Source organism: Thunnus albacares, chromosome 23 (assembly GCF_914725855.1).
Source record: "Thunnus albacares chromosome 23, fThuAlb1.1, whole genome shotgun sequence".
In the NCBI taxonomy this organism is placed as follows: Eukaryota; Metazoa; Chordata; class Actinopteri; order Scombriformes; family Scombridae; genus Thunnus; species Thunnus albacares.
The window spans coordinates 11,448,381-11,464,908 of NC_058128.1; the positions used below are offsets into that span (position 1 = coordinate 11,448,381).

The window sequence follows — 16,528 nt, forward strand, 5'->3', positions numbered from 1 at the left end:
AAAATATGACTGTTTGCACAAAATACACAAGACAAGGTTGGAATTTGGATGGTTTATTTTTTTTCAGTATATTAGTGTATGCATTGGCAAATCGTGTGCTTAATTTAGAGTAGACAAACATTTCAGGGCATTTATACGATGACACTCAACAATCAAGAGGAGCAATGTTGATGTTTAAACTTGTTAAAGACTAACACGCGTCGATGTACATTCTTACCAGAGACATTAAAATTACTCTCATCGGACAGATGTGCAAAATAAACATCTATTGCGAAAACAAATGTAGAGGTGCATGAACTAAATTTGGCCTCCGAGTAAAAAATGAACTTTTATTACATGTTACATAATTCATGAATTAATAAAACAGCATGGACAGCAGGAGTGGTTCACTTAAATATATGTATTGCAGAACATACGCTCGCTGGACTTTTATGGGTTTTGGGAGTGTGTACAGTCTGATAATAGTGTGACATGACACAGTCAATTAACATTGTATTAAAGTTTCCCATGTATAACATTACAAAAGTAGCTCTAAAGTCATCAGCTGAGTGAGCAGATTTCACATTTTACACCAAGTGTACGTTTCAGAGTGGTAGGCAAACCCCTCAGCAGCTCCACAGTTGTTTTCCCATCGATCCCAGCCTATGTGTCATTATGATGGATTGTTCTGTGGGCTTCAGGGAGACCAGCGCTGGGCCTGCTGTATTGACAAGGCTCCCATTCTCCTCTCCTCCTCTCGTTAAGTACTTCTCTCCCAAGTTAATGAACTAAAAACAGGGAGGGTTGCTGGGAGGGGAATGATTTGTGATAGTCTCTCGAGTTTTTATGTTTAGTTTTAGCTTTAAATGACTTAACACTTAAAGATTTGAGCGCATGTAGCGGGTACGACAAAATAAAAATTGCATCGTTTACGTTTACAGAGCTGGACTAATGAAATGTATTCTCACACACACACGCCTTAACACAAAAAGTGAAAGTCATTCCACTGTGGTGTGCTGGACTTGAAATATAACATTTAAAATCCTTCTGTGGGTTTATAGAAGGATTAAAAAACAACCTGCTAACTTTAGCTGAAATCAGAAAGAAAATATCTTCATTACTGAGTCACTCTTTTGTCCAATTTGTAAATAATTAACTCACAACTTCCCACACTAGCCGCACAGGTTTACCGCACAAACTATTTGACAAAAAAAAAAAAAAAAAGACAGATAAACAGATTTTTAACAGCCATAGATATGATACAGTTCTCGGCTAGGGAAATCTTTGGGGACCAACCCAAATTGGCAGCAGGCGGAAGATGTGGCCTCATTCAGACAGTCTAATCTGGCATCTGTTATTGCAGACAGAATCAGTGGGCCCATGGGGCTGCCAGGAGAGGAGAGATAGAGGTGTAATTGAGAGCAGCAGTTTAGATCTAATAGGAAAATGAGATGAGATGGGGCCCAAGTTCGGGTGAGTGTCCAACACAATCGCCTTTTATCTGCAGTTGAAGTCGTGGTGAGTAGGGGGGGTGGGCGGGATTGTTGGGAGTTGGCGTGCGCTTGCTGAATTTGTTGTGTCTTTTAAAAAGTGTAAATTGACAATATCTTATGACATAGATACATAGGCAACCAGGCTTGCGAAGTATGCAGTCGTGTTGGTCGTCACCTCCCTTCCCAATTAGAGCGAGTCAGTGCAGCACAGACTGAGATATATATATATATTATCTGCAGGCCCGGAGTTGGAAGAAAGTTTATCTGTGTCAGCCCTCGAATACAATGCGTTTCATCACATCAGGCAAGACACACTTTTCATCAACATATTTCACACACATTATGAACTAAGTCTAGGAAAAGCTTCTATTTTAATGTTTTCTAACCGAAGTCTCAAATAGCCTCTGTCCTGCGAGTTTTTGCTCCATCGTTCCTTACTCACTTATCTGCTAGACAAATCTGGAGGAGATGAAACAAAAACGTGTACGACAGAGGTAATTTGACTGCAAAACTAACTGCTGTCCCTTTTCATTGTCATCTTTCATGGAATTCCAGTCAACATGTTTACAACCGCTCTGAACCCCGCCCTGTTTTATCATTACACAGTGGTAATCTTTTTGTCCTTGGTAGCCTGTTTGATGGCAGCTTGCTCACAGATGATCTCCTTCAGCCTCTGTAGCCGGATGTTTTGGGTGCTCAGGTCCCCTACGCCTGTCTGACTGCGATGCAGCAAGGACAGGGCATTGATGTACTCCAGCTCCGTGTAGCGAACACCCTGATCCACCACCAGGTTCAGCAGCTCGTCTGCGGTGTTGTACAGCATCTCGTAATACTGCCTGCACGGAGGGACAGGAAGAATGAAGAGAGAATGACAGTTCATGGATGAAAAAAATAAGTGGAAGAGAAGAGCAAAGATAGTAATGGAAAAAAGAAAAAGGGGGAGAGAAAGAAAAAAGTTAATGACACTTTATATTCTTCTGTTTTGCATCATTCCGGCGCTGAATCAAAAAAAAAAAGGAGCAACAACAACAAAGGGAAAACAAAAAAGCCAAACTAACTGCTGTTGCTGTCAAGCCCAATTTTCTTAAAAAGGACTTCAAGGACCTCAACCTGCTGCCGCCGGGAGCTGAAGGCAGAGGGAAAACATTCATTGGCTACAAACTACTGAGACTGTTTTAATGAAACACTGTTGACAGAGCCAAAAGAGGAAAGAGATGTGTGTAGAATTAATAGGTCTTAACCAGGACCTAATGCCACAATGGGCCATTTGAAAAGGACCATGAAGTACATACTGATAGAGAAGGAGCATAATGGGAGATTGCATACTGGTCAATACCACACACTTCTAACTGCTGACTAAAACATTAGACATAAAGGTCAGACATGCCAGACGGATGTGAGGAGAGACTGTGTGTGTACATGTCTTCATATTAGCTGTCTGTATTTCTTCTTTTTTACAGAATACTAAGAGGTGGATCCTCAGTGTATGTCAGCAGAGGATGTATGACTCAGCAGTATCAATTCACTGAGGAGTACACAATATTTGGTCATATATGTATATATTCATATGAGTTTTAGTGGGAGGGTAAATTGTAATAAATACAATTAAATTATACAAATCCTGTGTAGAAAACACTGCTTGTTGGGAAGTTGGAGGTAAGGTAGTGCACAGTAGAGTGTTGGGATGCAGGACATACTAATTTTCTTTGCTTGCGGGGTAAACAGGTCAAATACCTTAGAGAGTGTGTGGAAGATTGTGTAGGCCACACAACTATGCTCTCATGCACACACACTAAAACAGATTTCACCACTAGCTGCCCCTGGCTATGAGAAAAATCCCATTTACTACAGATACACTAAATGTTACGCCTCTACACAGTAGTTGTAGATAAAGTCAGGGCAAGAGGACAGCAGTTGAGGTACATACTGTACTATGACATGTATGTTTAGGATTACAAACTAAATTTACATGGGCCACCACACATGAAAAACAAAGATTACGAAGAACATAAAAGCTGTGGTTTTTCAATGTGTAAACAACACTTGTTCACATGTTGAAGTGTTCCTTAAAGTTAAGGGTAAGAGGTGATATTCCATATTTTCATATTGTTAACAAATCCCATGAAAAGACCAAAGCCAACAATGAGCTTTTCCTTATTTCCTTATCCTCTTTTTACCTTCTTTTAACTGACTGTTGTTTTGTATCTGTTATGCCAAGTGTCTTGGCACATACACCTAATGAGAAATGGCTTTTCATTCTGCCAAGTGTATGAAATACATAAAGCTCAAATGACAAGTAAAGCAAATCTAATGTAGTTTCTCTGTAGCATTGACATCCATTGTTGTCCAAAAACTCATTCCTTGAATCTGGACCTGCTGTTTTAGTTAATTATTTGGTACAAAAAAATATTGAATCTGAATAGACAAGCTAAAACCCCTGGTATGGTACTTTTAACACTTTTCTCACTTTTCCTTTCTTGGTCCCCATATAACACGGGGAACAACATATGTTTTAATAAGCCCGTATCTTCGTGTGACACCTAATTTAGTTTCAAAATTGGTCTGAAAAAGTTTCAGCTCTACTTTTGCTCCTTGCAGGCTAAAGAACCTTCCTTTACTAGCATCAGCTGGCCACCTTGGCCAAGGGCAGATGCCAGTCACTCAACCGCAGTGGCTCCTGCTGTTTTGTGACTGCAGCAACACAGTGAAGAGAGATAATTGTAGCTCTGACATTGTTATGCTGAAGAAAGGCCTCGGAGGTGTTGTGGTTGAGAAAAAAAATGATAGGTTCAAATCTTTGTGTGACAGCAAGAAAAAAGCGATTTATAATTATGTCCTTCAAAGCATCAGAAGAAATAGGGTTAAACTTGGAAAAGCTCTCTATTGTGCCAGAGGGAGCTGAAAGTAAATGGATTCAAATCTTTGGTGATTTCTGATATGGCGCAGTAAAAAGACACTTTGGTAAGAAAAGGTATTTTTATCTCATTTGTTTAGGTCCATCACCCATCCAAGAGCAATTTCCTTCTTGAGATGATCATTCTCGATGCTAACGAGGCATTAATGAGCACTCAGGGAGCTTCTGTTCCAAGGTGTTTTATGTGGTGTCATTTCGGAGATTCAACAGTAGAAAAGGACCTAAAAGAGTAATGGAGGGGTACGACGAATGAGATGGAGATGGAGAGATACAAAGAGTGATGACTGAGGACGTGAGTGAAGAATAGAGGTGCATAATACTTGTTTGTTGGCCTTCCTCTGACAAGGAACGCCCTTGGTCATCGAAACATTTGCATTCTTTCTCATCCCCCATCCTGCTCTCAATTTCTCTCTAAGGTCTTGTTCATTTTTTCACCCCTGAGCTCATTTCATGAAAAAGCTTGTCAATATTGATGAGGGGTCACATTGGTTCACTTCTTAACCGGGGGCAAGAGAAAAGAAAAAAAAAAAACTGGGAAAAAGATTGCACTCAATTGCGGTTTTATCTCCTAATGAAATGTGCCGTGTATTTGTGTGTTTGTCTTTCTAGCTGATGGTGCCTTTCAGTGTTTTTCTGCTTTGTGCAGTGAATGTTTAAGTGTTGGCACATTTACCACAGCAAAATACCAGCTCAAAAGCATTCTCATTTTGCTGTCTAGACCCAGAAAACTGACTGCAAGCTTGAGTCAAATCACCTTGTTACATGATCTAATGGGAAAAACAACATATAACCAGAAAAAAGAGAGAACACTCATATCCTTTGTTGAAGAAAGAAGCTTTGAACAGCCTCCCTCTTTCAAATATCCATCTGTGACTCTCAATGGGAAGCAGTTTCTTACTTTCTAAAGAGGCATGATTATTGCAAACCTCCGTGCTGCAGATTTAAGTAAAGTACCTATGTATATAATTAATTTAGTTGTTTTTATTGTTCTCGCAGTTTGCTTGCAATTATGATATGCAGGTTAATTTATTTGTAGACTAAATTTTCTGTTGATGTGAATGTAAGTGTGAATGGTTGACTTATGTATTAGCCCTGTGATAAGACTGCCGATGTGTCCTGAGTGTACTCGACTGTCACCCAATGTGAACTGCCAGTATTGGCTATAAATAATGATGGATGGTCATTTGAACCTAAAAAAGTAAGTTTTACCAATACAAACTTGTCACCGTGTTCTTGTTGTTGAATTCCTGTGGGCTGACTGATGAGATTTTAGGTTCAGCTCCAATTTAGCTTCCAATTAAGAAACCCCTTCTGGTAGACCAGTAAGTAATGCACACAGTGGAAAATTAACCACAAACATGCCTCGCTGAATTTGAAATTATGACTGTAGACACTTTGACGGGCACTCAGTGCTGTTTGGACAAAAAACTACTTGTCTGATAAAATACTAAAAGAAGCTGAAAAACTCAAGAATCCATCTGTTGATGCAGCAGCCAGCAGGAGAAAATGACAAATACCTCATAAGTGCTGTAAAACATGGCTTATCTACAATATAATAGCAACTATAATTCACTCGGCAGTGATACATTTTGGTAAAATCCCACACAGGATTTGTTAAAAGCAGATCGAGTGATGCTCATTTATAACTGGTGACAAGGTACTAAATCCACTGTGCAGTTTGATGTCCCTTCTAAAGCATCTAGTGTCAAAACAGAAAAGCTGTGTCTGCAAGAAGACAGTGAGCTGCTCTGTCGGCTGGTTGTTAGTGTGCGTTTATGTGTGCACGTGGTGAGTCAAGAGTCGTGAGGACAGCTGGCAATCTGGCTTCTGTTCAGTACAAAGGAGAGGGGAGGGGGGGGGGGGGGGAGAAAGCGTAAGGTGTGTCTATGTGTCTGAGTGATGTATGTTGGTGTGTGCTGAAAACACTTTCAAACAGTTCATTACCCAAGCAGTTGGAAAGCCATTTGCCAAACAGGGTAAGGGCTGTTAATAAGATTAAAATCTCTCGGCACCACACCATCAAGAAAGGACCCCCAGTGACACTGACACACACACACACACACACACACACACACACACACACACACACACACACACACACACACACACAAACACAAACACAAGCACACACACACTTCCTTTTACGCGTTAGTAAGTACGGCTAGTAAATGAAACCAGCGTTCTTTTTTTTCCCACAATACCAAAGTAAATTGTAGTTTTGATTGCCTTCTTCCTAAAAGTCTCTTTTTCACTTTATGACTCTCAGCATCCCCATGTGTCTCCCTCTTTAACACACATACATACATACACACACACACACACACACACACACACACTCTTACCAATTTACACTTGCTTCCACTAGAAGTCCCATCTATAAGAGAACTGCTTTAGTCAAGTCAAGTCAATTTTATTTATATAGCGCCAAATTACAACAGAAGTTATCTCAGGGAACTTTTCACATAGAGCAGGTCTAGACCATACTCTTTAATTTACAGAAACCCAACATTCCCCTAAGAGCAAGCACTTGGCGACAGTGGCGAGGAAAAACTCCCCTTTAACGTGAAGAAACCTTGAGCAGAACCAGGCTCTAGGTGGGCGGCCATCTGCTTTGACCGGTTGGGTTGAGAGAGAAAGAGGGAGGGGGATAGGGGGAAGAGAGAGACACAGAGAAGCACAGCAATTTAGTAATCAGCCTGTGTGTCTGTGACTGTGCACGTCAAGATATCTCCATGGTGCACTTTCTATTAAATTTTAATTAGCTGCTTCCCTTTTCCTGGTATACAAAGAATATTAAGCAAATTTATGATGCGTGGATGCAGCATAGGACAGACAGATATGTGTGTCAATGGCACACGGAGATGGAGGAAGAGAAGGAAAAGTGGGAGGAAAAAGACAAAGACGGAGAGAGCGAGACAAGAAAAGGAAGAAAAAGACAAGAATCAGCACAATTCATTTCCCCTCATTTCCAGCGTGTGTAATATTAAGGCCATTACAGGCTGCTTCTGTCAGCGCCTTTGGAACAACACATTAGTTAGTGGGGGGAGAGAGATGAGGTGAAGGAGGAGAAGGAGGAGAATGGTTGATGGAAAACTCTGTGATGATCCTCTCCATCAGATGGAACTGAGGCTTGTTGCTGCAGTAACAGATACCAGGGCTACAGACACCAACAACAGTGCGACGGGACTTCCTTCCTTTCTTTTTTGGCAAACTCACAGTACATCAACACTTAGCAGGGTACATTTGACCAGATGTTGGCTGTGATGAACAGCTTGATGTTTACTAACGGAAATAGGAAGAGGATGAAAAGATATAGCCATTTTCCTGTTGTTCAGGTGTTTTAGTGTGAATGGAAAATCTTTACAAAAACAACCTGAGAACCTTTAGTACCCTTAGACACATGTTTTCGTAACTAACAGCATCAATTTCACAAGTAACTGTTTTCAAAATTAGCTGGTATTGTGTGGATATAGTCTTTAAGTCCTTCTACCTCTAAAGTCTCTCTCCCTCCCCTCCTTCTGTCTTTCTCTCCCTCCAGAGCAATGCATTTGTCTCTCCTCTGGTAATGAGGAAAGGTCTGCAGAGACACGGACTGAAGCTTCATCAGCAAAGACCAGTCCCATCACGCTGCGCCATGCACAACACACAAACACACCGATACACACAATCTCACTGTCTTCATCAGCAAAGACCAGTGTCATCATGCTGTGAGGTGCACATACATAAACACATACACACGTATACACACACACACACACACACAGACAGGCTTCATCAGCAAAGACCGGTCTCTTCATACTGCATCAAGCGCATGCACACACAGAAAAACAGGAGCAGAGAAAGGGAGGGGCTGGAAGAGGGGGGAAGAGAGAGAATAACAATTCAGCAGAGGCGGTGCAGGTGGTTGGACGGTAGCAAAAAAAGGAAAAAAAAAAAAATAAGGCAGGCAGAGAAAAATGAAGAAAAAGGGACTGAGAGGGGAGGAAGAGAGAGATAAAGAGAGACACAAGGTGACAGGAAGGGAGACAGAAACCGAGCGAAGTGACAGTGTACCAAAGCCAGGCCTAAATACAAACAGTTTTATCTGTTGACACCCACTACCTCCTGACACGGCCGTCAACTGTACTTATTACCACATTCTCTCTAGACGCACCAGCCTGTCACCTCGACATACACACACACACATGCACACACACAAAACCAAAGAGTTTATTTGCTGATGCACACACACACACACCAGATCTACACGCAGACACCAGGGCGGTATACTTACAATACACAGTACACAAGGCTCTTGCACATTTCACACAAGCACAGCCGCACACTGCAGTAATTTCCAGCAGCAGACAGGTGGGGGTGATGGGCTGAACTCTGGGGCATCTCTACAGTGAGCCTGTCAGACTGGTGTTTAGCCTAGCTACGGGCTAAGGGGCCTGCGAGTTAGCTAGGTATGTTATGACAGCACTGCAACCTGCCTACACGGGTCACTAGGCAGCTCAGAGCTCCACCGTATGTGTGTGTGTGTGTGTGTGTGCGACAGTGTGTGTTATGAGTTTGTTGTGTGTGGGTGTGTGTCTGGAAAAAACATACCTTAAATGCTGTTGTGCCAGACATAGGAGATATTTACACTGACAAACATTTATTTAAATTCACCTTTGTGGTGGGACTTTTTTTTTCACACCTTGCAGAGGAAAACATGTCTGTAGTGTGTGGTGAATTTGCTTTTAGGAGCTCATCCTCTCTACTGGTGTGCTGCAGTAAAAAAAAAATACTGTTCCAACAGAGTGATCATTTATCTAGCTACTCAGTCATTGTATAATTTGTTGACCAGTGGAGATGGTTCCAGTCTGCAGTTACATTCATGTCCTTTGCATTTGACAAAGCTTTTTATGACTTCATCACATTAAGCCAATCAACCAGTCGAAATTGTGAAATGTACCTTTAAGGCATACTGTGTTGCCTAGATACGAGAGAAGCAACATCATCAGACAGCGCCTTGTGTTCTTTGACTTAGTCAGGTGGTGCACATGGACGGATGGATACATATTGTTGTGCTCCTATTTCCTTTAGCCTCTCAACTCAAGTGTAAGGTTAAGGTTATGTGTGGCCTCTGTTTTGTTCATGTATGATAAAATAGTAGCTGTTCAACCGGGCTTGGTAAGGTTGATGTGTATGTTAGTAATACACGACGAGCATTGTGGAAATCCCAGTACCAGTGTGGCTGTGAGTTTTTGACCATCGTCTTCTTCCACACGGACCCAAACTGTTACAAAGCTTAGCTTACATATCATCTTAAACTATTTGTCGATAAACAGAAAATTAATCAGTATCACTTTGGTATCAGGACACATGTAAAGCAGAATGGAAGTTAAAAACAGGTGAGAGGAGGAAAAACCAAAAAAGTCTTAGTTGCAACGTTAAAATAATCTTTTTAAATTTAGGCTTTAAGGTCACTTGCTAATCAAGCTGTGCAGCAAACAATATGTGCTTAGACTTCAAATCTCAGTGACAGCTAATTATTTTGGATTTCTATTAAGGGATACTAAATCTGTTGCCAAGCAAAATAAGCCCAAAATTTCTCCATAGGCTGAAGTGGACTGTTGCCAGGCAACACTGATAAAGTTTTGTTGTTTTGCTGTTTAAGATAAAAGACTCACCACCAAAGTCACTTGTTTATCTCATCTCTGCCTCTGTCAAGAAATCAGAAATCAGCATGTAGAGAGACAGACAGAGAGAGAGAGGTGGACACATAGGACAATAGAGATCAATGGAGTGACAAGGCTGAGGGTGCAGTCAATGCACACACACACACACAAGCACGCACACACACAATACACAGATGTGATTTTGACATTGCAGTGACACACAGGCCTGCAGAATAGGACTGAGCCCCTGAACTGTGTCTGAGCAGATGGTCTGTGTGTGTCCACTTGTGTGTCAGCGTGTAGGTGCACGTGTGTGTTTGACCTTGACCCGCGTGCTGATCTTGATGCCAAACTCCTGACTGAGAGACACGAGACCGCCATAGGACCTCACTATACAAAAACACACATTCTCTCATACACACATTTGAGTTTTAACACTGTGTGCAACATTAAATTTGGACATACTGAACGCTTTCACAGCATTATACTGTGTATAAACACAGATTTGGCCACAAGGTGGCACTGTTTCCATATCCTTCTTCACAATCTATGGCAGAGAGAGAGAGAGAGAGAGAGAGAGAGAGAGAGAGAGAGAGAGAGAGAGAGAGAGAGAGGTGAGAGTGTGTGTCTCCATGAGTTCTGCAGTACCCGTTACCGGGCCTCTCCTTAGTTTTAACTCAGATCAATGATTATTACTGTGCCCTTGTCCAGGTCTCTCCCTCTGCCTCTCTCTTTCCCATATGAGCACACAGATGCAGAAAAACAGCCTACACACACTGACATGCACACACGTAAGAACATAAAGTACACAGTATACAGGCAAGCATCTGCAGCCTTTCTCAAAAGCAAGCTTCCTGCTGTGATCACTTCCTTTCTTCATTTTGCTCTTTTTCTCCAGAGGTGGTCATAAAATACTGATGAATATTCAGCTTTTTTCTCACTTCCCTGCTGATTCGGGTGGGTCTCAGCATTTTTATGACAAAACTATTACATCATATACATACGTGTTACAACAAAACTATTACGTCATATACGTACATATGGAGTTTAAACATCACCTGGAGTCTATCAGTCAACATCTATGACATATAGAAGATCCAGCTGTAAAACAATTCACTCTGTCAATCAGTTAACTTTAATATAACTTAATATATTAGAGCTTCAGACTCTGGGACCAACTGACAGAAACATCTTCTCTTTATGAATGCACCTACCCAGTGTCTAAAGATGTTGGATACTGTACTGTGATGTGCTTTACATTCTATTACAGGCTGTGATTATCTTATACAATGTATAACAATGTACAAACAGACTTAAAACTGTCAGAGCTGATGGTGAATTCAAGTCAGTTTTATAGGATCTGGAAAACAGAACTCTTGGTCAGTGTATTTGTTTTGAAACTTATTGTTCTTACTCTATTTTATATTCAGAAAATTTCTAAAATCCTGCCAGTTTATGCATCTTAACTGGATTTTGTCTGTTTATTTTCATTGCACCTAACTGGGCATCTTGTATACTCTTTTGTTGCATGTGACCATTGTCTTAGCCTGTTTACGCTGTTTGTATTTATTGTTGAAAACAAGAATTTTTCCTGGTTTAATAAAGGAAATGAGCAAAGTTTACATGCACTGTTTCTTACTTTACTTAAGCAGCCCGCACAGGTAGATAAAATCACTCGGTTTCGACCAAGCAGCAACCTCCTGGGCTGAAAAATGAAGCTAACATCAAGTGTCAAAAACTGCAGTTCTTCGAATGGCCACTTGAGGCTGGCTCCAGAAGCAAATCAATCCCCATAGACCCCCATGTTGAAATGCCCACCTTAACAACAGAAATAAAAATGTTTACAGCCTGGAGCAAAAAATGGTTTTGGTCTCTATAACTAATTTCTCTGTTCATGACAACAGTACTGAGGTTGAATTTTTATATAACTCACCTGTTTACATTTTATTAAGGCTTAAAGATATGCATAATTAAGGGCGTGGCCACTTTGAGTGACAGGTGGGTGCCGTCACAGGCAAGTCGCTACCATGGCGTCAACGTTGGTTAGGTAGCGTAATGTAACGTAACGCCAAGGTACACTAGCACCTCGATGCTGAGGTCAGTGGTTGGTACGTTTGAAAAAAAGACTGTGGTGTGTGTTTTTTAACCCCCACAACGCCACTACGAGTGTTTTTTTCTGGGGCAACTTCAGATTGTGCCCGACACATATAAGACCCACAGTGAGGTTAAACCCGTGGGAAGACGCACTGGGGTAAGATGAAAGAGGCTCATTTAGGTTAACCAAGACCGGTGGTGAGTCTGTGTCATTTGGGAAAAGGGAGGTGCTGTTATGCTCATGGCTTCACAGACCTAGTTCACCTTATAAATTGTGTACACATGGCGAAATACTTTCTGAGTTTTCACTTATTAATTCTCAAATTAAGTGGGTTTTATTTTGCATCTTATGTTACATTAATGATTTTTGTTTTGTTTACATTTTTTTATGTTCATTTTTTCATGTGGAGAATTTGGTGCATGCAATTTATTTTGTTGTAAAGCACTTTGAGCTGCATTTCTTATATGAAAGGTGCGACAAATAAAATTAGTACAAATAAAGTTATTATTATTATCATTATTATTATTGTTATTATTATAAGAGGCTTCTCTGTGTGCAGCCACCTAGCTAGCATCTACCAACAGCCTGCATGTGAGGCGTTTATAGGACATCTATGAATTGTAGCTAGAGAAAAAAAAACCTGGGTTACACTCTCCCCCTCTGAACTGCATGAGTCTCTGCATGCATATTGGTCACACGCTGCACCACCCACCACCACAACTTAATTCTCAACCTGTGGGAAACACTGATGTGTGCATTTCGATGCACTTACTGTATACAGTTTAGCATGTATTGTATATTTATGTTTCACAGTGTTAGAAATGATTGTATATCAGTGTACATCTTCTGAAAAAGATCTGATCTGGATTTAATCAGTTTAGAAGCCTGAAAATATTACTTACCTCAAAGACATTAAAATTAATAGTGACCTCTCAGAAAAGCCAAAAATGCATAATTCAATCTTATTTTCATGGTCAAATTACTCTCTCATTTGGGCCGTATGGTCAGTAACACTAGCAGGTGTGAACTACATAGCATACTTTATGAATATTCAGGTCCTACACATAAATATGGTGATTTCAAAATGCTGATTGGTTTGACTGAGTGTCTGTGCATGGGTGAGAGCAAGGGACACATATTACATGTGTGTGTGCGACTGTGTGTGTGGGTTTGTGCGTGTGTGTGTGTGTGTGTTTGCTAGAGTTGGTGTGTCTTCAAGCCAGAGGACAGCCAATCCAAAAAGCCATGAATGTGTAAACAATGTGCTCTGCAATTCCCAATCAACACATCCACACTACCCACGCCTCGTAATCAGAGAGATTGGGAGAAAGAGAGATAAGACAGGAAAGCCATCACTGGCATTTCTCCATAATCAAAGTCGACAGAGGGTAGAAATAACATACTAATCAATGGTCCTCCACATCCAGTACAGTTCAGGGGCCTCATTTATAACCGTTGCCTTTGCACAAAACAGGGCCTGAAAGAGGCGTACACCACTTCTCACACAAAAGTTGGGATCTATAAAAACAAACTTGATGGGAGAATGTATGCACCTGTGTGGAAACTCTGACCTATGCGTACAAACATTTGAGACACAGGAAACTGGCGACACAGATGGTGAGGTGGTGAATTGAAGCCAGATTGTATAATGATTCTTCTCACACATTTCACTTAATATCAAATATTGATTATAGATCCACTGTCACATAAACATTCAAGCCAGTAGTGTTACTTGTTCTTGCGCTGTAACTATTCCATAAGCACCTTTAAATTTTAAAAGATATAAGCCAACTTAAATCTTAACCAATTCCATCTATGATTAACTATTAATGAAATATTGAGCGCAACACACTGTCTCACCATCACATTCCCAAACCCCAGAGCGCAGAGGAGAGGGCCGGCTTACCTTTTTCACCTCAGCCATGTTAACAAACTGATGAAATTATCATCATCAGTCGTAGAAATCCAACATGACATAATAACTTTAAAGAATTGCAGAGAGCGCCAATAGGTTTTTAATAATATCTTCAAATACTGTGCATATATCACCGAGTATGATTTTAGTTTTCATATAGGAGTTTTTGTGTGTAAAATCACTGCAGTAAACACAACTGTGCTGTCAGGTGCACAGAGCACACTGGAGACTTTGTGGTGACTGCCACAACACACTCTGCCTTCTCCAGTCATCTCACCGGCACATCTTCACCACCTGCACTCATCTATGGATTTTGTAAATTTGAGAAACTCCTGTATGCTGGAGTAAATATAAATGAATACCGTGTCTCCACAACTCCATATATTGACAGTGTGCAGCAGTGCACCTCTTGGCATCTACCTCCATGTCTGACCACTTTGTTTAATTTCAAAAAATTGTTTCATTTGTTGCACCGACTTCATTACCAGCTGCTGCAGCTGTCAGCCTCTCAAACTTTCTTCTGTTTCTAACACTGCTGCCATTCTCCACAGGAACAGCATGTATGTTAAACCTACATCAATAGTCATGCATTGACCATTTATGTTTAGTTGTGGGAGTGAAAGAGGTTGGATATGAGGCTGATCCACGTGTGCACATTTCCAGGTGGACTGTGATTTATAAAGGAAACATTGTGTTCAGGTGTGTGTGCACATGGTTTGATAAATCTGATTATCTTTTGGGGCACACCATTTTTGGCTTTTGTGTGCAGGTACGTTTTTAGTATGGATCCTTTGCATTGTTTTATAAATGAGGCCCCAGGTCATTTAGGTTTACATCTTTGTTTTTTTCCCTGAGCAAAACTTGGCTTGCAGTAGCAGCATATAAAACAATAGCAATGTCCATACACCAACAGCACATTGACACTCATCCACTCAATCGTATGACACACTCATAACGATGCTGAGAACCATGAAAAGAAGCTAATTAACCCTAGAACACAGCATGAAAACAAGGCTGGCCGCAGTGAACGAATTTTTTAACAAATGTTACAATAGACGCAGAAAGACTGAGAAGGTAAGCAAAAGTGTTTTACGAGATATCTGAGGTGCTGCCTTAAAAAGAAATTCACTGGAAGGAACAAAAGATAAGAATAAACTTCTTATTGTTCTGAAACATCAAAGTTGGCCTTTATCAGGTCCTCACAGTCAAAACCTTCATTGAGGATCATGTGAGAAGGTTGTCATGGCCAAAACCTCAAGTTTTTGGAACAATTAAAAGTGTCTGTTTTTCCTCTTTTGTTGCTTTTACTGAGTAATCTATAATGACTAACATGAAGAAAAAAGAAAAAGCAAGACAGGGAAAGAAATAGTGGAAAAAGATGATACCCATTGACAGCTGAAAACAAAGCTGTTACGTCTGCAATTCAAGCTGATAACATTTTATCTTTCTCCTGTCATACTTGTCTCATTACATCTTCCTGTTTTTTCCCCTATATCTCCATCTGTACCTTTCTAGCCTTCATCTCTGACTACTCTATTCTATCTCCTATCCATACAGTCTTCTCGAAGTCCATACTATGCCTTTCCTATGAAAGACATCTTTTCTGTGACTTCCTTTCAGTTAGTTTTTCAATTTTCCTCCCCACAAGCCCTCCCTTCTTTCTCCGTCTTTCCATCACCCCTCCTCTCACGTTCTCTCTCCTGTCAAGGACACAAGCTTCTGAAAGAGGGAAAAAAAAACATATGAATACTATTAATCTCTCTTTTTCTGTCTCTGTCTCTTTCTTTGCCTCCTTTTCTCTCCTGCTCCTTTCCTCCATCTTGCACACAAAGATATCTGAGCACTGATTTCCCCCTTGCCTGTCAAGGATGGTCAGTATTGGACCAACAGCAGGTAGACTCACAAAATATAAATGTATGAGTCATAAATAAACACCAACAACTGCATGCACACAGACACACAGTGCGGTTGACAATCTGTTTGACCATCTGTCTGCCTCGTGCATTGACATTGTTGCTGTCTGACATAGTGCACGTTTGTGTGTGTGTGTCAGTGCAGGTATGTACTTTAACTGACATAAGCTGAAAAACTGTAGCAGCCGGTCAGTATTGTCCATTTTATGATATGATGGCTTCATAATGCAGTGAATTTTATTATACAGTATGACGGAGAAATGTTAAATTTGGAATGATTCTACTACACTGCAGATCCAACATAAATATGTGTTAATATTATTATTTTTAAGATTATAATTATTTTTTCAAGGGAGAGTCCTTTGGTATCAGAGGCTTTATCACCATGACAACAGCAACACTCAAGAGAAAACAGCAAGGACTTAAAAAGTGTTGGCAAGAAAATAATTTAGAGACACTGAATGTTTGCCACCAGTTACTTCAGTCCAAGGCTATCACCCTTTACAAGCCCATATTGGTGTGAACCTGTTATACAACTGAAGCAATGCTGGCTCAATCTATGGTATTGACATGT

At 40.6% G+C, this 16,528-nt stretch overlaps 1 protein-coding gene across 2 annotated transcripts in view; it reads right to left on the bottom strand.

Annotated features, from left to right (window-relative positions):
* Positions 1-37: 37 nt before the first annotated feature.
* Positions 38-16,528, bottom strand: part of exoc4 (exocyst complex component 4) — a 129,133-nt gene continuing 112,642 nt past the window's right edge. For both annotated transcript variants that reach the window (XM_044343044.1, XM_044343043.1), the window contains exon 20: positions 38-2,308. In XM_044343044.1, coding sequence (XP_044198979.1) covers positions 2,071-2,308 — 238 coding nt within the window. In that variant the 3' untranslated portion in view covers positions 38-2,070. The remainder of the gene's footprint in view (positions 2,309-16,528) is intronic.